The 26257-nt window shown below is 28.0% G+C and overlaps 2 protein-coding genes across 9 annotated transcripts in view; one reads left to right on the forward strand and one right to left on the reverse strand.

Annotated features, from left to right (window-relative positions):
- Positions 1-15671, forward strand: part of LOC107456618 (uncharacterized) — a 34923-nt gene extending 19252 nt beyond the window's left edge. For 6 of the 8 annotated variants that reach the window (XM_043050910.2, XM_043050909.2, XM_043050912.2 and 3 more), the window contains exons 12-18: positions 480-540; positions 929-1039; positions 3992-4056; positions 7557-7628; positions 10396-10498; positions 12281-12347; positions 15497-15671. In XM_043050910.2, the coding sequence (XP_042906844.1) occupies positions 480-540; positions 929-1039; positions 3992-4056; positions 7557-7628; positions 10396-10498; positions 12281-12347; positions 15497-15609 (592 nt within the window). In that variant the 3' untranslated portion in view covers positions 15610-15671. Of the gene's footprint in view, positions 1-479; positions 541-928; positions 1040-3991; positions 4057-7556; positions 7629-10395; positions 10499-12280; positions 12348-15496 lie in introns of those variants that run through there. The other 2 variants (XR_011637982.1, XR_011637983.1) reach the window with 2 other exon arrangements.
- A 6268-nt stretch (positions 15672-21939) lies between these two features.
- The window catches only part of LOC122271074 (uncharacterized), a gene marked incomplete in the record, with an annotated part of 243936 nt that continues 239618 nt past the window's right edge, over positions 21940-26257 (reverse strand). Inside the window, 1 exon segment of the mRNA XM_071186712.1 lies at positions 21940-23353. Coding sequence (XP_071042813.1) covers positions 23034-23353 — 320 coding nt within the window.

Genomic DNA, 26257 nt, shown 5'->3' on the forward strand with positions numbered 1-26257 from the left:
ATGCGAATCCAATATCCGGCTTGCACCGACCACAGTTCTAACATGAAATATCCTCAGTGCTAGACGGATCATGGGTTAGAGTCCCCTTGCCGTCAGGATAACCGTGGGAGGTTCTCGTGGTCTTCCTCTCTATGTAACGGAAATGTGGGTTTGCTCCATCAAAAAGTCCTTCACGAAGGCAAATTTCTCCCAATACTCGATCCAGGAGTTCCCTTGTCTTCTGGATTGGGTTCAAAATTACAAGACAATGGAGTTGAACATTAGTAGTCTTAAGCCCGTAAAATTGGGTCGGCTGTTCAACGACAGTTATGAAATAAAATAAATTGGTTAGATTAAGTTATGAGTGGTGTTTTTCTGACGTTTGATTAAGCAAAGGAAACATTGCTGAGAGGTTTAAATATTTATCAAATAATATTTTTCCCAAATTTATCTGCAATTTTACGTTTTTACTTATAGTTGCCCCCTTTCTTTTATTTTAGACCAAAATATGAGATGATGTCTCTTGCTTTGCATGAAGCACTTCCTGGTCATCACTTGCAGGTATTATATGTTGAGTTTTCAAAGATTTTTTGGTTTTAAAGTAGGGGTTGCTTTTATAACCTGTCTACTTTTTAAGATTAAATTGGCAAAGTCTTTTATTTTAAATTGATTTAAAAACGAAACACTTTTTAAAATAAATTTTGCGATTTAGACTGTTATACCATAAGTGGCAATTTATAGGTAATTTGGTAAGAAATTTTTTACTGTAGTTATATTTTTCTTTTTTTTTNGGGGGGGGGGGAGATGAGGTTTTGCCAATTAATTAAACTTTTTAGAATTTATCAACTACTTTAATATTAATAATTTCAGTTCTTACGTAATAGAATGAAATAAATATTTTTAAAGCTATTTCTATACCTTCAAATTGTATTATGTTCTCTTTTTTTAGCAATGCTTCAACTTTTCTGTAAAGAATTTTCCTGAGTTTCGAAAGTATGTTGAGGACAGGAAATACAGTGAAATTCCCTCTCGGTTCCCACTTCATACAGCTTATGCTGAGGTAAATATATTTATTCCTATATCAAATGCAAGTGTTAAAAAATCCAATTTTTGTTTTATTCTTTATTAATATAATTCATTTCATGTCCCAAAAATGATTTTTAAAAAAAGAAATATATACAGTCGAACCTGCCTATCTCGAAAATCGCGGGAAAGGTAAAAAAATTTGAGATAGAGAGGTTTCGAGATGTACAGGTAAGTTTAAAAAATGAAATTCGAGCTGCAATGTTTAATTAAAAGAAACTTTAAATCATTTATGTTGTAAAGAATTTAATTATGATTACATATTAATTACATCTAATAAAAGTTTTTAACAGTCATACGCACCTCATAGGTAGTCTTTTAATGATATCTGACGTCGGATTTTCTTTGATACGATAATTTTTTGAATGTTAGAGAGAGCAGTGAACCCCTCGTGTCCAACGTTTTCTTGACATTCAAGAAAGTTTGTTAAACGTTCCACAGCTTTTTTAGCTTCCTTTACTGTCACTTTCGGCGCTTCTATATGCTCTTCGTCTACTTCATTTTCGTCTTCGGAAATGCATCTGACATTATCGACAATTTCCGAATCTGTCAAAGTTCCACATGTGGCCAAGGAGTCATCCACTTGCAAAAATTCTTCAAAGGAAATGTTCACTTTTAATCCAGATTTTATTGCATTCCAATCTTGTGAATTTATTTCGATCATTTCTTCATCAGGGATATANTGTTTTTTAATATTTTCTAGTTTATTTGTCTACATTATAGCTTTTATTTTTTATGATTTTGATCGACTAGCCTGATTTAACGAGCTAATTGTTCTTAGTTCCTCTATATTCTTATGGTTTTTTTATCGCATGCCCAGTCAGGGCCATGAGCTGTCTTGCAGCTCAATAAAGGTGTGAAAAACCGGAAACAAAAGATTCCCCTGTATCAATATCTTTCAAATTTGCTCACACAAAGAGGTGTTGACCAAGTATGGAACTAATCCTCTCACAAAGGTGAGGCAGACGCTGCTATGTAGATACTATTGGGATGCTACTAGGCTTGGTAATCATTACCTGTCAATGTTCGAAATCAGCAACACCTATTTTTCTGGGTAAATTAGGGTGAATTCTGTTTTTTTTTTTATAATAAAAAATTGGCCTTTTTTTGTAGTTATCTGAAAGGATCAAAAACTACTATTACATGGTGCGTAGCGTTTTTGAAAAGTGCTTAAAGGTGCTTATTTTCGATTTTTGTTATTTAAAAGCCCTTCTTAAAGGTGCTTTTTTCATGGGGTGTTATTAAAAAGTGCTTAATTTTCCCGTTTGGAATTTTTCTCTCTTTACTATTTCAATTTTCGGTACGTATTACGCAAAAGCGTGCTTTTACATTGTTCTATTCAACGTTTTCACAATTCATTTCCATGTACTGTCGGTTCATAGCGTATGGAAGCGCCAATCATTTTACATGCTTGATGAAATACTTGCGAGTCCGTATGTGCGTCTACTGAGCTGGATTCCGTGAGATTATTGCTTTCTCATAAGCAAGTCTGTTGCATCTTGCAAGATATTCTCACTTTCAGACTTCATTTTCCACCCTCTGATAGCGAACCGAAAAATCTCACGATCATTTTTAGACTTAGAAGTTGGGCAGCTCTGACGAGCAGGGCACATCAACCAGAGGTCTATTGTACCCGAACCCTAAATCGCGATTAGCAAGAAAGCCCTATAGCTGAAATGAAGTTCAGCAAGCACCTTACAGGAACATCTTGCAGTTCCCAGGTATTGACGCAATGCTGCCCTAAATGCTCAAATCTTTGAGCAGAATAGACATCACAGTCACAGAGTATGTGTTGTGATGTCTCTTCTTCAAAATGACAACTCTGACAAAGAGAATTGGATTCTATTCACATTATGTGTAGGTGTCTCCTGAGGATGCAGTGACCAGGAAGAAGACCTATGATCTTCCTTAAACTGTTTCTATTAAGATCCTCTATAAGAGCTCCTTTTGACGTACACTAGGACAGTCACGATTCAGCTCCTTAGCTTGTCTCCGATNCAGAGTATGTGTTGTGATGTCTCTTCTTCAAGATGACAACTCCGACAAAGAGAATTGGATTCTATTCACATTATGTGTAGGTGTCTCCTGAGGATGCAGTGACCAGTAAGAAGACCTATGATCTTCCTTAAACTGTTTCTATTAAGATCCTCTATAAGAGCTCCTTTTGACATACACTAGGACAGTCACGATTCAGCTCCCTAGCTTGTCTCAGATCTCGATCATTTTATAATGGCTAATGTAATCAAGAAAAGAGTTCTTTGTCAGAAACTAGTTGAAAATTAGTTTGCATTTTTTAATGTATATAGTGTTTAAAAGTATATTTTGAGTGCTTAAAAAATACTTAAAAGGTGCTTATTTTTTGTTGAAAGATTTGGCTACGTACCCCGTATTAGTATCTAGTATCAAAAGGAATAAAAATACATTTATAACGTTTGTATAGGTATTTTTTTTTCAAATAATCTTTTTTAATGACTTTTAGAAAAGCAAGTAGAAATATTTGGATAAAAAATAAATCAATTAGGTATTTGAAAATAGTACTCATTTTTAACCTATTTCAGCAAAAGACATAAATGTGCTAAAATGTTATCATAATAAACAGAAAGCTGCATGTACTAAATATAGTAAATAATATATATATATGCATATATATATATTCCATCTGGTTATATGGTGATTGTTATCAATTGTTTTTATCAATTTTCATAAGAGTTGAAACCAAGACATGTTTATATTTTTCTGTTACATTTTTAACATCAAATATTTTTTTTTAATATCCAAAAAGCAGCCATTAAACTTGGTAGAAAAATTCCAAATTAAATCATTAGTTATTTATTATTAATGGTTTCCGTGTTCTACTTATTTTATCTGGAATAATAAAAATGTTTAGGGTTTAAGAGTTTTGGATTCTCTCATAACTTTTATACTGTAGGGCTGGGGACTTTATTCTGAGTTCTTGGGATCTGAATTAGGATTATATGAAGACAAGTATGATTAGTAAGTAAAAATTTTTTGGAATAAAACATTTTTAAATCCATAAAAAATATTTTTTTAACTCTATTTTTTGATAAAAATAGTTAATTTAGAAATAATATAAAAAATATTTTATGGATTAAAAATCTATTTTAAAATAATGTTTTATTTTTGGTTGAAGTTTGAAATTTCTTTTGCAGTATTATAAATTTCTTATTTCTAACAGCAACTTGTCAGGAAAATGCTGTTAATATTTTCTCTATCATTGTAAATATAGCAAACAATCAAGAATAACACTTTGTGTTTGTGATAAAACTGCTTCTAACAGTAATCACTGCAACTACTTTAATTATGGCACCTGAATAGTTCAGAGTGTCTCTGTAGTTAGGAGGCATGGAGATGTCTCTTGACTTAATTCAGTTATGATCATTTGGTAGGCTTTATGAACATTTAACTGATGAAAAGATTTGAATTATTGGGGCTTTCTCTAATAAAGAAGCGAAAAAAGTAAAAGAAATGAAAAAAAAAAAAAGTAAAAGAAACGAAAATTTTCTATAGATGGTTACTAAAAAAAGCAATTTTTTTTTAATGAGGAAGGAAAAAGAAACTTAATTTTGTTCATTTGGTGAAGATAGCAATTTAAAATAATTTAGCAAGAAATAAACACTTTCTCTTTTTCTTTGAAAGGTTTAGTGCAGGGTTAGAACAAATTGCTCCAAAATGCCGTTTTTTTCCCCAAAATTGCTTCAAGCTGCTCCATAACTCTAATAATATACATTGAGCAAGAAGCACAAATTTGAGCCAATTTTGGGCTAAATTTGCACACAAAAATTAGTTTTTATGCTAAAAAACCGCAATCAGTTTTCGTTTTTCTCCTAAATGTAGATTAATATGTTTAGTTAAGTGAGTTTTTCCTGCCCTCGAATAGAAGGTGTCAAGATGTTATTACATAATGAAATTCACTTGTCCAGTGATTTCGCTTATGTTTTGAAACACGTCAAGTACGCTCAAAAATTGTGGAGAGAACGAAAAATTAATTATGATTTGTTCCTTAGGACATGTAATTCTCAAAGACCTAATTTTACAAACACTCTGCTTCTCTGAATATGAAGTCTATTTGTTACAATCTGCTGCAAAAACTAAATTTATTTGCTCCAAAACACATTTTTTCTGCTCCCAAAGAGTTATACTGCTGTTCTATCCCTGCCTAGTGTTATCACTAGAAGTGAAGAAATTTACTACTTATAATTTTTTTGAAATTTATGAATAAATCTAAATTTCTATCTGAAGAGTCCAGTTCTTGTGCTCACATTTTGATTTTAAACTAGTAATATTATTTTTAATGCATATTTGTNCACAGAGCAGCAGAAATAAAACTTGTATTTCCCTCATTTACTACATCTTCTGCATCAGTTACTATCATCACTATTTGATTTAACAACATAACAATGTCTTCATCTGTCAAATACTGGAAGTCAGGCTCACATGCATTACTTTGAAACCAATCTTCAAAATTTTCTTCGCCAAGAAATTCGAAACCTCAGATTTCTTTTGCTTGTTCGAGAATACTGTTATCATATTTTTGTTGAACATCTGAAGAAGATTGCTCATCAAGCGATATTATCTTTCTCCAAGATAGGCATAAAATAGACGATTTTACCTTTGACCATGCTGCTGATATTCCATATACTTCAATCCACTAACGAATATTGCTTCCAAAAATTTGGTAGTGTTATAACTTCATGAATAAAATTTTTTTTAATCTTTAAAATGTTTCTCTTTATATTTTTCGTGTGACTCCGGAACGAGCATGGATAATCCGCAAACCGGATAATCGAGAGTGTACTGTAAATGAAAAAATTTATCTTCATTATTAATAGATGAAGAAGGAAAACAGAATAATTCTGAATATCAAATTACACCATTGCTTTGTCAGTCCTAATTAAAAGTCTTAATAATCAAAAGCTCTTTTCAATTTTTGTTTTGTTTTTTCAACCGATAAATAAATTATGAATATGCATGTTGATGGATGGATAAAGATGAGGAGAATTCTTACTTTCATCATATAGGACTTTTAGTAAAAAGACAAAATATGAAAATCCTGACTCATGAAACTTTCATTTTTCAAAGTATAGCTTACTGTGGAATCACTGTTGTAACATTGAATTGAAAATATTTGAATTAGAAACGCCATGTTTAAAAAAAAGGTTGATGAGTATGTTTCATAGAATTGATACAAAAGAACAAGTCCAAAAAATAATAGTACCTTAAAATTTGGAATATTTGTGTTGTAATAATATTTTTATTAAAATATCGAAATCTGAAAAAAAAAGTGCAAGTTGTCTATAAATATAATCACAAAATATTAAATTACTATGAAATTAGGCAGGTCAGAAAGCGATATTGAAGCAAATTGTTAACAAATAGTTATTACTCAAATGTGAAGTTCGGGAGTCTTAATAACATTGTGTGTTGTATGTTATTAAAAATGTGATATAAACCTTAGGAAATAAATTCTAAAAAATTTTATTTTCACAGAAAACCCATTAAGTAAATTTTTCAGTTATATATTTACTTAAGTAAGCATCTTTTTTATTTAATAACAAATTTTTACCAAGCTCTCTTAAAATGATGTAAAATGTAAATTTATGGGACAAAGACTTAATTTTACAAACACTCTGCTTCTCTGAATATAAAGTCTATTTGTTACAATCTGCTGCAGAAACTAAATTTATTCGCTCCAAAACAAATTCTTTCTGCTCCAAAAGGGTTGTACTGCTGTTCTATCACTGCCTAGTGTTATCACTAGAAGTAAAGAAATTTACTACTTACAATTTTTTGAAATTTATGAATAAATCTAAATTTCTATCTGAAGAGTCCAGTTCTTGTGCTCACATTTTGATTTTAAACTGGTAATATTATTTTTAATGTATATTTGTAGAGTAAAGTGGGGAAAGTTTAAAAAATATGTTGGTAAAAAAGTGACTGCTAGATAAAAGAAAGTTGGGATGCTAAGTGACTATTGCAAGTTTTGATTAAAGTGCTTAAAGGAAGAATGTGTTAATCAACATTCTAGGTAATTTCCTAAAAATCATTTTTTTTTTATGTACAAAAACATCAGGAAGCTATTTCATTTTACTGTGTTTTCCTCTTTAAGTTATAGTTTTTTAAAAACTTCACTAAAATCTTTTTATTAGGCTGTTTAAAATAATTCTAATTATTTTTAATAATTATAAATTCCTGTTTTCATATTTCTTTTTTACATTTATTTTAGGCACGAAAGGTCTTACAATTTACAAAGAATACTATTAAAATAGAATTATCTGAATAAATTGTGATGCATTAGTAAAGTATTCAAGAAAACGCTTTTTTTTAGCATTTCCCTCTTTCTGCTCAATGCATTGTTTTTAAAATATTGTTTTACTAATTTCTCAATTTTAATTTAGTACATATTTTAAAGTTCTAACAACTAAGTTTAAATAATCAAAATTTAAAGTTTTAATATTGTTTTCATCTCCTTCTAGTTTTGGATATCTTTCCCAAGAATTGTTTCGTGCTGCTCGTCTTGTTGTCGATACTGGAATTCATGCTTTTAAGTATGAAACGATAAGTAATTTGTATATTAATTTAACTTTGCATTGTAGTATCTATTAAAGTCCATTTCAAGTATTAATTTTTAAAAGACTTCTAAGTGAAAGAAAAATTATATATAAGTGAAACCATTTGTATATCTATACAGGATGTTTTGTAATAACTAACTTTAATTTATACTTTTGGAGTCCTTATCAAAAATAACATTTAAAAAGAAAGCATGTTATCAATCACTTATTAATATGTAAGGGAGGAAAAGCAAAAATGCTGCAGGACATAAAACATCAATACCTGTTTGATTGCCGAGGAAAGCATATAGATTTTAGGGGATAGACTTTGAAAATGTACAAACAAACTAGTTTTGATACATTTCATCTTTGTTTCCTCAATTGTGATTCCACAGAATTTGATAGTGTTTTTATTGTTTAAAAACCAATGTATTTATATATATGTATATATATATATATATATTTTCACTTTTGTGAAGGATTCTTAAAGTATACTTAGAAGATAATTATAAACAACTTGCTATATTGATGTGACAAACTTTACATAACGAATTTTGTGGATTATCCACAAATTATCATTTTTATAACTTAATTTTTTTACGTGCAAACCTGGTATTTTTTTATGAACTTTTTTGTCACTACAGAAATAGAAAATATGAAAGAACTTTAGCATATCATCCTAAGTATTGCTTAATAAAATATTTTACAGAAAAAATATGACTTGGCAGAATCATGCATACATAAAATATTGTGATACGGAATCTCACATTTATCATTTATTCCAGGACTGAAACCCCTATGGATAAAAATACTGAAGGCATTTTCCATCATTACATTTTTATACTTTAAAACTTGCACTATTGTGAGATCACAGATAATCTACTTATGGATAATCATGAATTTACTGTATAAATGGTCCAGCAAAAGAGTGCTCTCTTTTGAAATTAATTTCTCTAAAGCAGTGATAAATTAATGAAATAAACTGTGCATTGATAGTGAAAACTGTGAGAGTTCTATACATCTTGTTTTTAAAATTAGTTACATAACTGATTAGAAGTTTATAATAGTCTCAAAATTAGTTACAAAAACTTCTGTTGTTACAAACAGATCGCTCTTATGGAGCGTTCGGTAAGACTAGGACCACCGATTCTGCTTGTTGAAATGTTAAAAGTGGTTATGTCCCCAAAAAGTCAGCAACAATGAAATAATACATTAGCATGTTTTGGGCCATGTTTGGGTCCCTCTGGTCAGAAAAAATTAGCAACTTTCATTCCTCTCAGACTTCTGTTTGAAAGTTGAAACAACCCTTGGTTTCTGCTTTAACTTTGACTGTAGTAATCTAATTTTTCGATTGAGTTCAAATGAAAGATCTAACTTTGCATGAAACAAAATTTCCTTTTCAATTCATTCTAACGAATTTCTAGATTAATATTCTTTAGGAATCTTTTGCATTCTCTTTCTGTGGTTAAAACTCTTACCACTGAAAATCTCCAAAAATTTTTTTTTCTAACTTTTTATTTCCTCGAATTTAACTTTTATTCTAATTTTGAATTTTTTCCACAGATAATTTTTCTTATATCTTAAGAAAATTTTTTTGGCTTATATAAACATTACTCATATCCCTGCTCTCTTTTCAATGAAAATAAGCAAATTTGAATTCCTTCACCCGTTTTAGGCGCTTCTATGATATTTGAATGGATATTCGTATTCACGCATTCTAAAAATTCAATATCGCAATTTGTGTTTTCGCGTTTTTAATATCCAATATCGTGATTCATATTAACACAATTTTAAAGCCAAATATCGCGATTCTTGTAAGAAGTAAGCTCTTTCTATAATAGTAAGCTTTTTTTAAAATATTTCTTTACTATTTTGTAAAAAGTAAACTTTTTGAATTAGTTTCTATAAAAGTGTGATTCTTTTCATTAGTAGGTAATTTAATCGTAAGTGCTAATTCAAAAAATTATATTATGTTAAATATGAAACATGATTAGTATGTAAATGAATATCGATTTTTTGCATTTAAAATTTTCACTTTGCTTCACAATCACTCCTTGCTGGGTATCAAATCCCAGTTCTTCACACTGACAGTTCAGTTCCTTAACCACTGAGCCACTGCAGCTTAGTTACTGCTCATTACTTTTGATCAAAGAAAGTTATGTTTTTTAAATACTTTATTTCTTTCACAACATCCTTGAAATTCTAGCTACAGTTTGCTACAAACTATCCAGTCTAATGTGGCAGAAGGGGAGTCTCCATAACAAAGTAACTGGTTAGGATAAAATTCCACCTTAAACCCCCTCTCTCATCAAGTTAAAAACATATTTTCAGGTAAATGATTAATGCAAAAATACTCTTATGTTTATTAAGGAACTACACAAATGTGAGAGGCTATAAAAATCTAAATGTTAAGACTTTATCTTTCCTCATTTCTCCACCCCTCCTTTTATAAATGGCTGGATCTATTATTGCTAATTTTTTATTAGGGTGCATAGTTAGGAGTACAACAGCTAAATTGTACTTAAAGTTGCTTTTTATGTAACGATAGTAATTTTATTTAAATATTTAACGAAAGTATTATTAATATTCAATTTAAAATGACAGAAAGGTTGTCAAGAAAATATCTATCATATGCAGTTTTATTTATTATCAAGGAATTTGCTGTCTGCTAAATTTATTTATTTCAAGTATGAAACTTTAAATGTAAACTTATTGAAATGAAGGTTTATTACAACTTAAAAGTTAAGAGTCTGTAATATTTCAGTTGGAGTCAAGATCAAGCAGTAGCTTATATGATTGAAAACACAGCCAGTTCAAAGAGAGTGATTGAAAATGAAGTGAAACGATATATTACTTGGCCTGGGCAGGTTAGCATTTTTTATTAATTGCTTTACTTCATTTTTAGAATTTTCTATATTTGTATTTTATTTTATAACCGTCGTTGAACTGCCGACCCAATTTTTTAGGTCGACCCAATTTTACACTAGTAATGTTCCATTCCGTAGCCTTGTAATTTTGAACCCAATCCAGAAGACAAGGGAACTCCTGAATCAAATATTTTTTTGAAGACTTTTTGATAGAACTAACCCGCATTTGCATTACATGGAGAGGAAAAACTCCAACGTTTAGCCTCACGGCAAGGGGACTCTAACCCATAATCTGTCTACCACTGAGAATATTTTATGTTAGCACTGAATTCGTATCGACCAGCCATCGCTGGTATATGAGCCCAGTTCACCTCATTAGAAAGTGAACGCTCTATCTCCTAAGCCATTACGGCTCTATATTTGTATTTTGAGTTTTAAACAGCTGGTGTTTAATTTTTTGGGTTAGAAACACCAGCCCTTTTGCATCCAAACGCTGGAATTCTGGGGCATAAGAGCCTATGGTGGAACTCACCTCCATTGCTCTTTTGGTTTGGGAGCAGGTTGTTTTTTATTTAATTTTCCTTATCTTCATTCTATTTGTTGCAGAAAATTTTTGAGGTTTCAAAAATATTAATGCAATATGAACTCCATTTAGCACTCGCTTCGTGACAAGCACATTATTACGTTAGAATCAAAAATTGGCCAATAAAAAATATCTCAGAATTTTTATTACATGATTAAAGACAAAGATATTTGGTACCTCATGTTTAGAATTCTATCAGGATGAAATTTGACCCCAATCCTTTTTCTCAGTTACAATTGTGACTTCATAGACAAACCCTTTTTTTTAAACTTCTTTTTTATTTATGGCTGCCATAAAACTTGCTAAATATTTTTCCCCCTAAAAGTTATTTAGCAATTATGGAAAATGTTATTCTTTGCTTATACATTAGAAATTTAAATAGTTATATGGAATTCAATGTTTTACTTATATTCATAATTTTACGGAACACAATATTGCATAAAATTTATTATAAAATGAAATATAACATGTTATAAAGTATTGTAATTATAACTCAGAGACTAAATATCTTTATGTATTTACCCCCATGTGACTTCGTAATTTATATATTATTAGCTATATTATGATTTCAATACATATTTGCCTTTTAAAGCTTGTCAAAGTAAAAAAATAAATATTTGAAGAAAGAGATAACTTCAAATAGTTAGCATTGCTAATTTTTTTAGTTATAATTTTCTTAAGGTTGTTTTAGAAAATTAAGTTTTTTGTTCTTGTGCTTTCTCTATAAATTTCAATATCATTTCAGATAAATGCCAATTAAGATTATTTGAATAAAAATAGTTTTTACTTTAAAGTTATAAATTCAAAACCTATATAGAACTTAAATAACAAAATATTTTAAAATAAAAGTTAATTACTCTAACCATTGAATTTATTCTGTTCTACTTGATATTATAAAGCATAAAATCATGTAAAAAATAAAAGGATATAAAATTTAAATAAGTTATGCTTCTAATATACAGTATAAAGTTGACTCAGTTGTTATTTACTCTACAGATTTTAAATTTCTATAATTATTTAGGTGATTATTGTAATTTGAAACATGTTTTTAATAATAAATTTAGTTTTTAACGATGTTAGTAAATTTTTTATTCATTCAATAATCTAAATATTTAGTTTATGCGATTACCAGAGAAAAATGATTTATTAAAAAATTGTTTCTTCTATTTATATTTGTCATTTTTTTCTATTTTATTCAGGCTTGTGCATACAAAATTGGTGAAATGAAAATTAAGTCTTTAAGAAAAATGGCTGAGAACCAATTAGGTATAGTACATAATTTGTTTAAGTATTTATATTTAATTCTTACATGCATTTTATTTTTATACATTTAGTCTAATTAAGCATAATCATTTCATCCTTGTAAATTTTAGTGAGTCTTAGTGTTTAAATATTTATTTATTTGATTTTTATTGTTTTTATTTCACGTGTAAAATACTTAGTCAAACAAAGTAGGGTTGACTTGATTTTATCCAACACCTAATAACACAGATGGTTCACAATCAGTTCTAAATTTCATCATATGATTCACACAAATTATTCTGCTTGCTTTAAAGTTTTGAATGTAAAATATAAATTACGTTATCATGAGCCTATTCAATCTTATAGCATGAAAAATTTGTTCCTAAAATTTTTCGTCCTTTGACTCTAGGGAATAAAAAGAAATTTAATGTATGTTAGTGAATTATAAGACAAGACATTCTTGATTAATTGATCAAGAAAGAAAAAGTAATTATCTATTACAGTTGAGATATTAATTGGATAACTTATTATCCACCATTTATCATTATAGGGATTTTAACATTTAAAAAAGATCATTGAAACTTTTCTTTCTTTACAATAGAGAATGATCAGTATTATAATTCAATATCCAATCATTTCGTAGTGAGAAATTTAAATTTTTGTATTCAATTTTTTAAAAAAGAAATAATAATTTAAAACGTATTTTTAAAAATTTTAATTTCTATGTTGTTTGAACTTTAGTTGAATTTTATGCAATGAGGCTAAAAAAATTAAATAAATCCCTATACAGTTAAGCTTCTAATTAAGTAACAGAAAAATATTCTTCACTTTTTGTTCTCTCAATTTAGTTTTTTAAAATTTTTATTAGAAAAAAACAGGAGCACCCTGGGTGTACTTCAGAATTCCAGATCCCAAGGTCTAGGATGTGATTTTTCTGTGAATTTCGCTACTTTTCGAGTAACTCAAGGCCAACGATTCGTGGACTTCCACGAGTCAAAACTAAAGATAGAATTAAAAGTTACGCAATTTAAATTTTTAAACTTTTGCTAAATCATGTTAACGAGACAGTTACATGAATGTGATTCTCCTGACAGTTTGTTTTGGTTTGTCAGAATTTTCTAAGCCCTCTATTCATATTCACGCGATTCAAAAACCGTACATTGCAATTCGTATTCACTTGATTCAAAAATCCAAATTGCAATTTGTATTTATGCATTTTTAAAATCATTATCATATTTCGTATTTACTCGTTTTTAAAATCCAATATCGTGATTCGTATTTATGCATTTGTAATATCAAAAATGAAATTTTGTATTTATACGTTATTTAAAAGTCACACATTGCGATTCATATTCAGTCGATCTAAAAATCATGCATCATGATTCGTATTTACGTGATTTAAAAATCTAATATTGTGATTTGTATTTTCGGTTTCTTAAAATCCAATATCGTGATTAAAATATTATCGCGATACTACTAAGAACTAAGTTTTTCCTTAAATTAGTTACTATAAAGGTGAAATATTCTTAATTTATAGGTAATTTCATTAGAAAGCTTAGTTCAAAAATTTTTATTAAACATGCATAGTAAATAAATTGATATCTTGATATTGAGTTTTTGCATATAAATTTTAAGGTTTTTTTTTTTTTTTTTTNTTTTTTTTTTTTTTTTTTTTTTTTTACTTAGTGTCACTGTGACCTCTGAAAAAAAGTTTACATTTGTTTTAAAAAAGGAGTCTCAGGAAATTTCCCTTTGTTTGCTTTTTAAAATAAAAAAGATGACTGAGATAAGAAATATAAACTGCAGGTGCTGTAATAATTAGCTTTTTAATTTAATCTGCAGTGATTATTACAGCAGATTAAATTAAAAAGCTAATTTTAACAAATCTCTTATGAAATTTTGAAACTAAAATGTAAGTTTGATAGACTTAACACTAGAAAGATGGGCCTATTTGGTCCCTCTTGTTTTTTGTTGCTTTGTCATTCAAAAAATAACTTTCTGAAAGTATTAAGTACCTTTCACTTTTCATAATTTGATCCAATTTAAGAGCTTATTTGAATAATTTATGTGTTAGCTTTATAGGAGCATATACATAGAACCTCATAGCTAGAATCACCTCATAGCTAGAATCAGGTTGGCCCCTTAGGGTAGGTATAAAGTACCCCAGTTCAGTACCTGATCTAATAAAGATGGAGTCTTGGGCACAGAACTGCCAGGGGGCCCCTTTTAGTTACTTAAAACTAAATTTGCATGTTTAATTAGGAAGAGTTTTTCAATTTTTGTTAACTCATATTTCTATGGGGGGGGACAATTAGAATATATTTGTAACATTTAGAGGGCCCCTAGAGATGTAGGGGTCCAAAGCCTAGGCCTCTCAGGACTTAATATAAATCAGGTACTACCCCAGTTTCATTAAAAAAAATATAAATAAATAAAAAAAAGAAAAAAGAGTGTTTCAAAACATATTATTATTATTTTTAGAGAAAAGGAAACTCAATTATTTAAGAAACTATTGTATAACCATAATTGAAAAGTCAGTCTATTATTTAATCTAACATTTTTGTTAATCAAATCAAATAAAATACCATAAAATTTTGATAATCAAGTCTCTAATGTATTTTTTATTAAATTAACTATGATTAAGTTTTAAGATTTTGCATGTCTACTCTCAAACAATCTGGGAAGATAGTTTGTGTGTAGGCCCCCTAGACACTTTCTAGGTGTTTTCAATGCTCAGTCTTTCTAGTTTTAAACATAAAAGTAAGATCATTAAGACATTGACTTTTTCTTCTCTTTGCATCAGAGAAATCTGTTTATCAATTATTGAAAACTTATTGAACCTAATTATTGAAAACTTTTCAATAATTTTATTATTAATTTAAATGTAAGAAATAAACATTTTTTGCTGCAGTAAATATAAACAAATGTCATAAGCAAGAAAATTTTTGCTTGTGTGTAACGTTTAGTTATTAAAAATACATTGTCATGTCACACACGCTACTTAATGTTTGATTACACATAAAAAGACTTGTATTAAGAATGAGTCAAGCAATAGACACAAGCTACAGTGCATTTTATTATGAATATGAACTTACAATAAATATGTTATAAATGTGGAAAAGGAAAAGAGTTATGAAAATAAGTTATTTTTATTTCTTTTTTAACATTCACAGGCTCAAATTTTAATATCCAGGACTTTCATGAAGTTCTATTGAACAACTATGGTCCTCTTGATGTATTGGAAAAGAAAGTTCTAGAATATGTTGATGATAAGAAAGATGTTTAATTATGATAAAATGGCTTTTATAAGAACTTGTTTTTCATTTAATAAAGAGATTTAATTTTGTAGATTAGTTGTGAGTTTTTATTACTTAAAAAAATATAAATAGAGGAACATATATGACTAGTGCATTTGAGTCATAATTGAAAAATATGGATTCAATGAAATTATCAGAACATTGCTAAACCAAATCTATTTTTCTGTTATGTTAATTTTCTGTTATGTTAATTTATTTCTGTTCTGTTATGAATCAGCAACCTTATTTTGTATAAAATTATTCAAACAATACAATTTTTTTCTATTCTATATCTTTATCGCTTTTAATCCAGTTTGAGAGAGTACAAACTAAATATACTTCTATTTATTACTTTGTTTAAAAACTTTCGTTTTACTTGATTCTTTTAATTATTCACAGCAAACGATTAAAAATATGACTGAAAATAGTCAGCACTTATCATTAATTTCCATGAAAATTTTTTTAAGGTTCTTTTTTTTTATATGGTCATGTTTGTACATATTTCAAAAGAAAATTAATGTAATTAACTTAATAGTTTAATTATATTTATTTAATATAATTTATACAAATTAAAGTTAATGCAACTTTTAATTCATCCATTGTTGTCTAATCATATCTAATTTAATTTGGGTGATAGTTTCTTTGAAGCTTGATTTTTTTTATTCGTATATTTCGCTAAGACTCGGTGTTATAACTTTGATGTTTCATTGAGACCTGGTTTTATTATTCATTAATTTCATCAAGACTTGGTTTTATAATTTACTCATTTCATTTTATGAAACTTACTGTTGCTTAAGTTTTTTCTGCTTTGCTTAAAAAATGAAAGGGAAAATATAATAATTTATAACTTTTTTAACTTGTCTTTAGGACTAAATAAATTTTGAAACTAAATAAATTATTCAATTTATTATAGATTTTGGTTAAAAACTAAAATGTATAAATATTAGTTTCTTAAATTTTAAAGCAGATTTTAGCTAATTTGAAATATAATATACTTTATAATTGACCATTTAATATTTATAACATTAAAAAATATACTTTCTATTCAGATTTTCCATATCGAAAATACCTTTTCATTTGCCAACACTTATACCATCCATGAAAATATTTGAAATTTTTTCTACTTAGAAAAATATAGTGTAGTTTTGAATGATTTTAATTTATTTTTAATTTCATCCTCTTTGCTTGTTAATGTTTTATACATGATATAGTACATATTTTGAAATATTTTTACTCTTCTAAATAGTTGCATAATTTTTGTTTTTAATTCCAAAGCCTTAACTATTTTAATATTAGGAGTTTAAATAAAGGTACCCATTTAAAGTGTGGGACTTTTTAGGGGCTACTATATTTTTGTTTTGACTTCAGCTTTATGGTTTCTGGAGATCTTTTAATGTTTTAAATGTAATTCAGAAAAGAAAAACTATTTGTTTTAGGAAATTACAGTAATAATGAAAAAAAAATTTACATCTTTAAACTCTTTTTATCTTATCTAAGCCNTTATGGTTTCTGGTAATCTTTTAATGCTTTAAATGTAATTCAGAAAAGAAAAACTATTTGTTTTAGGAAATTACAGTAATAATTAAAAAAATTTTTACATCTTTAAACTCTTTTTATCTTATCTAAGCCGATTTATATTATATGTATATATATTCAAATTCATGAAATCTGAGGACTTCTTTTTATTTTTGCTATTTTTTAATTCCTCTTTTAACTCAGCATTATGATATTTTTTTGTTTTTAAAATTCTTTAAATCTAGTGATTTTTTTAAAGTTTTATGTTTGTTTTTTCTACTTTTTTAATTCAAATATTTTTATAATACTTTTTAATCAACCTTTATGATTGATTACTCTACTAAAGCATTTAATAATTTATTAAATACTTTAATAATTAAGGAAATATTTAAATTAAGTATTAATAATTTATAATGTTTTTTTATTTAGAAAATTAAATAACAATAAAATTTATATATTTAGTATTTGAAGTAGTTAATCAGCATTAATTATGTCAAAACTGTAAACTGCATAATATAAAACACTTTAATTTAGCAAAAAGCCATTTTTTTTACTTTGGGTAATACTCTAATCAAAAATACAAATTGAATAAGCAAGAATATTTTCATATGCATATAGTGATTGTGATGAGAAACACACTACATGAAGCAATTTACAAACAAGCATTGATGTATGTGGACAGCACAGCATTTTAAAAATGAGAAAATATTACAAAAATAAATAAAGTACTTTTTAAAGCTTCTACCATTCTTAACACATTCTTTCCATATTTATATTGACATTTCACCGGTTTGATTAGGTGTAGTTTGATATGCGCCAACATAACTGCACACTAAATAATGTGAACTCCTAAAATCAGCAGTGCACTGTACAAAATTTACATTGTTGTGAAAAGGATGTTAACATTAAGATCGGGTCACAAATTTTGCATAATACTCTATTATACTAGATATTGTGCCTTGGATAAATCATAAATTTAAACTGAATAGTTGGGTGAAATTTGAAATTTTTCTGTCGTACATAATTTTTCTAATAAATGTTTTAAAGCTGTTATTCATCAATGTTAAAGTTTGCGGAAAATCGTTGCATTCATTTTCATAATGTTAATAAGAATGTTAAAATTACTTTTAAAATTTTGTTCAACGTATTGTTATTTTTGTTTAATAAATAGAAGTTATTTCACGCATGCTTTAAGGCTGTACTTTGTTCAATCAAATGACTTTACAAAAGAATGCATTTTCAAAAGTTATAAATTTTTTAAATAGTTGTATGAAAAATAGCATAATACTTGAGTAACAAAAACAATGTTTAATAAGTTGTATAAAACTTAAGTGCTAATTAAAAAATTTTTTTGTGAATCTAAGTGTAAAGTTTTTAACAATAGTGAACAACAGCATTAAAAAAAATTACTTTTCTTATTATTGAATGAATAACTTTATGGAGGGCTACAAACATTAACTTTCACATTCATGTCTATAAAAATGAAAAATTTCAACCATGGAAATGTTTTTGTGAAACATGATTCACGCTTATCTTCTTAGTTCTATAGAGAAGATCTATTAAATTTTATTACTTACTGTGAATTTTCAATTCTTAATATAATAATGAAACATGAAGGATAAAAGTAATGAAGAAAAGTTTAAATTGATTTTTTTAGCAATAATATAGCTCTAGAGTTAAATACTTTTCTTATTTAGCTTATACTATATCTAAAAATTTACCTGAATTTCCAATTTATTTATTTATTTTTAAATCAGGAAAATTATATCAATTTTGAATTTACTTTTACATATAAGTAATTAAGCAAATTTTTTGTTTGGATTTAATTATGTATATTAGTATGAATTTCCATCTTGTAATCCTCTACTGCAATATAAAAGTTAAACGAAAAATAATGTACTATATGAAGCTAAATTTAGTGAAAATACTAATTTATGCTCAAAATCCTTCAATTTTTTTTTATTATTTGCCCTCTCTCTGCTTTGAGTATAGTATATCAATTATTTCCCTGAAACTTTTGTTTTGTTTCTTTGCAACTTTTTCACATGACTTGAGAAGCTTTAAGCGAACAACTTAATAAGAGATTACACTAACTAAAATTTTAAAATTGCTGAAATAAACCTGTTTAATACAATGTTATGATCAATTTTAAGCCCAGAAAATCAATTTTCAAACAAAGCAATTTTCAACAGAATAGAATGTTTAGTAAACAGTTTTCTGATGTTTCTAAACATTTTAAAGCTAGTTTTCTCAAATGTAGTAAGACGTCACTATAACAGTGGTTTTTAATGGAACTAATTAATTAGAAAACAGCTTAATATTTTCATAAATTTTGCAACTAGTCTGGTCTCAAATCGATCGCTTAGCAGTTTTTAGTGAAACTAAATGTTAAGTAAATAATTTCCTGCGATTTCTTTTATTTTTAGCCAGTGTTCTAAATTTAAAAAATCATTTTTTAACATGTTCTTCCATTAGACTTGTCAAATAGCAGATACAAGTTCTGAACACTTAATTTTATTTTTAAAATTAACTATCTTGATTTACATGGTTTTAGTAAATTTGTAAAATTAAGTTATCTCAAATGTGTTTACAAAATTCATAGGTTTCTTTATAGAACTAAGAAAATGTGTTACTGTACAATAAGTGATGCTAATACTGATCTCTAATGCAACTGGTTTTTATTAAATATTATAAGTATTTTTCTTTTAATGTTCTAAATATTTAAAAGGTGCTTTAAAATAATGTGGCACGCAGGCATACAAAAAGAATAAAAAATTACACAGGATCATAAATGGTTTTGGTGTTGCAAATTATACAAACATGTCCTTAAAATGGTGGGTCATTATGTGCAACATCAAAATTATTGAGCATCTGTACTGTTGCATTGATCAGAAATGCTTAACGTGTACAAATAAAATGATTTAAATGGAAGCTTGTTAGTTTTCGTGTATCAACATGATATTTAGGACGACATCACAGGGTGGGCCAAGGCCTTCTGTAAAGAATTCCGCTAGGTCGCAGTCAATAGATACTTCCAGCTTTCGATTGTCTTAATGTTTAAATTGTAGTATTGCATATGCTGTATATTCAACATAGCTCTATGCTATATTTTTCTTATTCTTTCTGCATTATAGTGCTTCTTTACCTTATTATTTTATTCTCTTTAATCATATTTATTTTTAAAGTTTTACAGTTTGTTGAGCTGTCAATGCACGAAGATAGTAAAAAAAAAACTTTAAATAAATATATTTAAATAATTTAAATTTTTTCTTTTTGTGCAAACTAGTTTTACACACCTTTTTTTTCATGATTTTAGTTGATTTTTGACTTTTTGTTCTTTTAATCACTGACCTTTTGTTTTTATCACTGACTGAGAACGTATTTTTTTACTTGAATTGTCAGTCTTTTATCCCAAACATTCTGAAACCCTATATCACATCTCAAAACATCCTTTTTTTCGCCTTCTTTTTGAAGAGCTGACCATTGAAGAGCTTTGACACAAAAATTTAATTTTCCTTGTATATTACTTTCAATTAATTTGCAACTTACTCAAGCGGCCCCAAGAAAAGTTTATAATTTTATGTTCCTGTAATATTTTTTAATTCTTGTATGCCTCCCTTTCATATGGGCCATGCTCTTTTGAAGCACCCTGTATATATAAAGAAAATAATAATAAAACTAACTGATGAAATCTTACCTCAGAGTAACAAAATTTTTTTCTGTTGCCAATNCCTCCCTTTCATATGGGTCATGCTCTTTTGAAGCACCCTGTATATATAAAGAAAATAATAATAAAACTAACTGATGAAATCTTACCTCAGAGTAACAATAAAATTCTTTTTTTGTGTAACAAAATTTTTTTCTGTTGCCAATTCAGCATCTAATTATCTTATTATTATTTTTTTATTTTTACAAAATCACTAGAGTTTACAATATCAATCCCAGTAGCTTTAGAGATCATTTATAAACAACTAACCATTTTTTATCCTTCTTTTACGAAAAACATTAACAGACACTTTGATAATGAGATCACAAAGTTGTGCAAGGCATTGTCTCTAGTGCTTTTTTTTTTGTTAATAAACTTCAGTTAATACTCGCTCATTCGCGCTCTTTGGTCTTATTTTCACTTTGAACTGATGAATGTGATTTCTGTTGCAGCAAAATATTTTACTTTTAATAATACTGTCTCGTATTTGATTTGAAAATTTGATGAATCTGTTTTTTGAGAAACGTACTTTTTAAAAGGATTATTGAAATTTGAGTTGGAAGCTATCGCAATGAGGTAGGAAAAAATTAAATGTAAAAGAGATTAGATTGTCTTAACAAAGCAAGTGAAAATGTTAGCTCCGATTTTTAAGGTGTAATGCCTTTATAAAAAATTATAAATCAAGTCTGGGGAAGCCTCTTAACTCATTTTCAATGTTAAATGAAATCTTTTCAGCCAGGAGGGAGGGTCAACTAGTAGCAGGTTTTGATTGCTCCTGTGTTAAGGAGAAAAAAACCTCTGTACTTATCTAGGTGTAGTAAGTGACTTCTTTTAATAATGAATAAGAGTGAGATAAATATTTAAGTTTGGTATATAAAGTCGGTACATTACAAAAAAAAAATCAACATTATCTATTATTCTTCCTCTCTCCGTATCTAGGATTTTTGGTTAAAATTTTTATTTTTTGTTTCCACAATTTTTCTTTGCTTCTAACAAACTTTTAATGATGGAGTATTGTTAGGCATTTAGAACAGTCACTGATTTTGTTCTGAAAAATTTAAAGTAATAAAATTGTGCAATTTTTAATAGGTAATTTCTGTTTATTTGTCTGTCTTAAATTTTTTCTTTGTTTTTTTTTTAAACTGACAGAAATTGATTTGGATGACAATTTTTTTTAAAACTAAAATTATGCAGACAAAGCAAATTTTTTAAAGTTCTAAATACAAAACAAATGAATTGTTATACTGGCTGAAATTCCTGATTGCAGAGTTATATTGGTATACTTTTTTCGGAAAAATATCCCTAACAATTGTATGCGATATATATCTCCCATTTTAACGAAGCAACAAATATGAAGTTGATTTAAAGTATATTTAACATGGGTACCGTTTCTCGACCCCGTTGCTGGATTCGTAATCGTATTGGAGGAAAAATTAAATAATTTTTATAAAAATATCGAAATTTATAAATTTTGATTTTTCTTTTAAAGATACATTGGTTCCAGTAATGGAGTGGCATTACACCTAATTTTAATCAAAATTACGAATAAATAAAGAAATATAAAGCAAGTCCAGTTTAATTTATAGTGAAAAATAGTTAATGCTCAATAAGGCAGCAGTTTTATATTAGGTTATTTTGTAATATATAATGGTAATTAAAAATATATCAAAATTGTGTTTATCGCTTTATCTTTGAATGAATATTTGAGTTATTGGTGACTTTCTAAAGAAATGCAAGTTATCTGAACTATACAATAATAAAGTTAAACATTTGTCTGCAATCTTACAGTCGAATCAAAACATAATTCAGTTTTGAAGCTATATTGTTAATCAAATAAATTAATGAAGCCTCTCACCTGAGGCAAACTGAAAAACAGATAATAATCCTTTTCTAAGAAGTTCTTTACAATGGCAAGCACTTACAAAAGCGTAGTATAACAAGGAATTATCCATCCATCCATGTTTTCAATATGGAAAAGTACGAAGGATTTCTTTGGCCGCGTTCTCACTGATTATTTGTCGCCGCAATCATATGGACGGCGTTTGTGCGGCATTATCAAATATTTGATTGTGTCGCATGTCATCAAAATACGCCAAACAGGCATACCAGAAATGCCAGAGGGGTAAACCGAGGGTACGTGAGATACAATCACGTCTGTGATTCTTGCCGCACACACTGTCTGTGACGCGCCATTCATACGTTCATGGTATTATATGTCCTTCTAATAGAATCACTGTTGAGTCTTCCCACTTCGCCATTGTTTGAAGGAACAGTAACGGGTTCGTTTACCGTAACTGCTTTGTTGGTGGCGGCATCTAGATGCTGGTATTGGCAGTGCGAATGGAGATCTGTTTTTTCATCCTGCAGTTCAATGCTCCAGAATGGTATCCTTGGTTGGTGCCTTCTATAATCCCAGTACCTGTAGCAAGTTGCCATAGCTGCGACTAGTAGGAGGACCCCCAAAGTTACCACAACAGCAATAAGCGGTAGTGTTCCGTCTGCAATGCTGCGGTCTATAAGTGAAGAGGTATATTATATAGTAAACTGACATTCAAACAAAATAGAGACTTGTTCAAAATAAGGAAATGAATGCAATACGCAACCAGGGTCGGACTGGGCACAGATATGGGCCCTAGCTTATATGGTTTGCCTCCTTAACATTTTGACACAGATGGGACCATGGTGTCACTTATATATGTTCTGACTCCGCTCTATTTACAAGTAAAAGTATGTATTGGTAAATTTTAATTATAAAAAACAGTCTAATAGTTTCTAAAAATCTGTTAGATTATCGGAATAATTTTGTATTAAAATGTAAAATCCTCAAAAAAAGTGGTTTGAAACTTTTTTTTCCAGTCATATTAAAAAATTTATCAATAATTGATTGTGTAAAATAAATAAATCTCAATAATGAATTACTGTTTCTCTTAGATCTAAATGGATCTTGGAGTTGATAAGTTCAAGTTTGAAAAATTATTGTTTGGAAGTGAGCCGTGTTTGGAAGATTTTATCTTTCACACAGATAAAAGCAAAGTTGTTTCTTGCTGTATTTCGCAATCGCAAATTAAGTAAAAAATAGTATATATGATATTTTTTACTTATTTTGTCATAAATCAATGCAAAATAATAGGAAAAGTTTTAAAAATATGTTAAATGAAAATTTTCTTCTTCAATGGGTTAAAGATCAGAAACTTTGATCCCAATGGATGGTGTTTAAAATAGAAATGTAAACAATAACAACCTCGAGCTCGGCACCTACTCTAGTTCCGGTTAAAAAGTTTGCAGCTGCTTACTACATGTTATTCTGATAGGCGATGTTTTCAAACGGATAATTTTGTTTTCAATAAAAGAAATAAACTAGATAATTTCTGAGCTCAAATCTGCCGTATTTCATAAGATATTAATGTTATTATGTAATTCTGGGGAGTTTGGAGTGAAAATTTGTTTTAGTTATTTTGTTATTTATTATTAAAAAAGGTGACATGGTTGCTAGATTTTGAATAACTCGCTTTTTTGGCAGTCTTGATTTGGCCTTTTTCCATTTGTTTATTACTGTTTGTTCGTGTTGCAAGCTGTGCACCATCTTACGTTAGTGTTAACACTTTTGGTATTGTAAACACAAGTATTGTTAGCATTGTAAACACAAGTAATAAGTAATCAAATACATTGTTTGATAGAATCTCAAAACACAATGATGCCAAATGGCTTTAAAATACAACTGAAACAGTAACCCGGAAATTTAGGCAGTCCCGAGCTTGCAGCGTTCCTTAGTGTAGAAAACACCATCCATATATATGTTTAAATTAAGTATATTGAAAAATTTAACGTAGTTTCAGAACATTATGTCATTTGCATGTTGAATAATTTTTTTTTTAAACAGATCGTAACATTATGATAAAAAAACACGACACTATTTAAATTTCTTTAGAGATTTCCTCAACTTAGGGCAAATGTAATGTCAATATTAACAGTTAGGGCCCTTTACCATGATCCAGTGGTTCCCTTAAAAAACGGAAGTAAAGGAAAGGAAAAAGATTTCAACGCAAAAACACTTGCGAATTTCGCTTTGTAAATAATAATTTGCAAATTCTGTAACATAAAATAAATAATAGCAAAATGACATTTTAGAATAAAACTACCTACTTGTTTCCTGTTATGCATTTTGTGGATAACACTGTTACGTATTAACGAAACTAATTGCACTCATTATTCATTAGAACGAATTCATTTCTTTAAAGTAGGACATTTACTAAATCAAAAAATTTTGTGAATTAAATTACTTAATAACGAAATCAGTAACAATTCTTTTAAAATTTTTCATTAAATCAAAAATAATTCATTTTTAAGGACCCCTTATTCAAATACTCCACACTCCCAAGTGGTTCAACCCTGACTACAAATGAAAGTAATCACCCTACCAGAAAATAACTTATTCAAATCGCGACATAAAATTAATACGTATGAATGTAAGGTTGATTTCCCAATAAAAGGCGGTTGAGTTGACGAGAGTTCTTATTCAAGTTTTGGCTTTTACCCAGACCCACAGTACTTTAAATGTAAAAATCACTTCGAAAGAAAATTTCATTTCATTTTATAAGAATTACATAAAAAATAGCTTCTATATATATTTAAAAAAATAATTTGTTGTGTCAGAGGAACCAGAAAACTGGTTTGAACAAGATTCACAGATACGTTATAAATTAATATCGTTATTGAATGGCATTTAATATTTTTGATGTTTTTAAAATGCTTGAAAAAGAAAAAAGAGGGTGAAACTTGATTTTAAGCGAGTTCTTGAACGCATAGTTGAAAAATGCAATAAAGCTTACCGCAATTTTCTTCTTTTTTATAAAAAAAAAAGCATACATCTTTTAATTCTAAAATTGTAAAATTATGCAAAAAACTATCCGTTTTGAGGAAAAAAAAAAAACACGATGTCACGATAGTTTTACGATAATTGTCCCGCTACATTGAAAAGAATTTTTTTCGTTTTTTTCACTATCTCAATTTTTTTCCTGTTTTAATCTCAGTTTAAATTTTTTCGATTACCTTCTAGATATTCATAAAAAAATTTTAACTTAGAAAAATAAAAAGTTTACGTTTTTCCTTCTTAAATTTTTATTTTATTTTTAGTATGGTTGAACCAACGACTTAGGTTTACACTTCATATTACTTTATTTATAACTTTACCTTCACTTTTTTATTCTCCAAAATTTTCTTTTCTGGCTGTTTATCGATTCATAAGGCTTTCGAGGCTTTCATATCAAAAAATTGGAGGAAAAAAATACGTGTACGTGGAACATTTTTACAAACATTTGTCATTATTACTATTCTGGTTAAAATATCGTTACAAAAAAAAAAAAAAAAAAAAAAAAAAAAAAAAAAAAAAAAAAAAAAAAAAAAAAAAAAAAAAAAAA

This window comes from Parasteatoda tepidariorum, chromosome 10, assembly GCF_043381705.1.
Source record: "Parasteatoda tepidariorum isolate YZ-2023 chromosome 10, CAS_Ptep_4.0, whole genome shotgun sequence".
Lineage (NCBI taxonomy): Eukaryota > Metazoa > Arthropoda > Arachnida > Araneae > Theridiidae > Parasteatoda > Parasteatoda tepidariorum.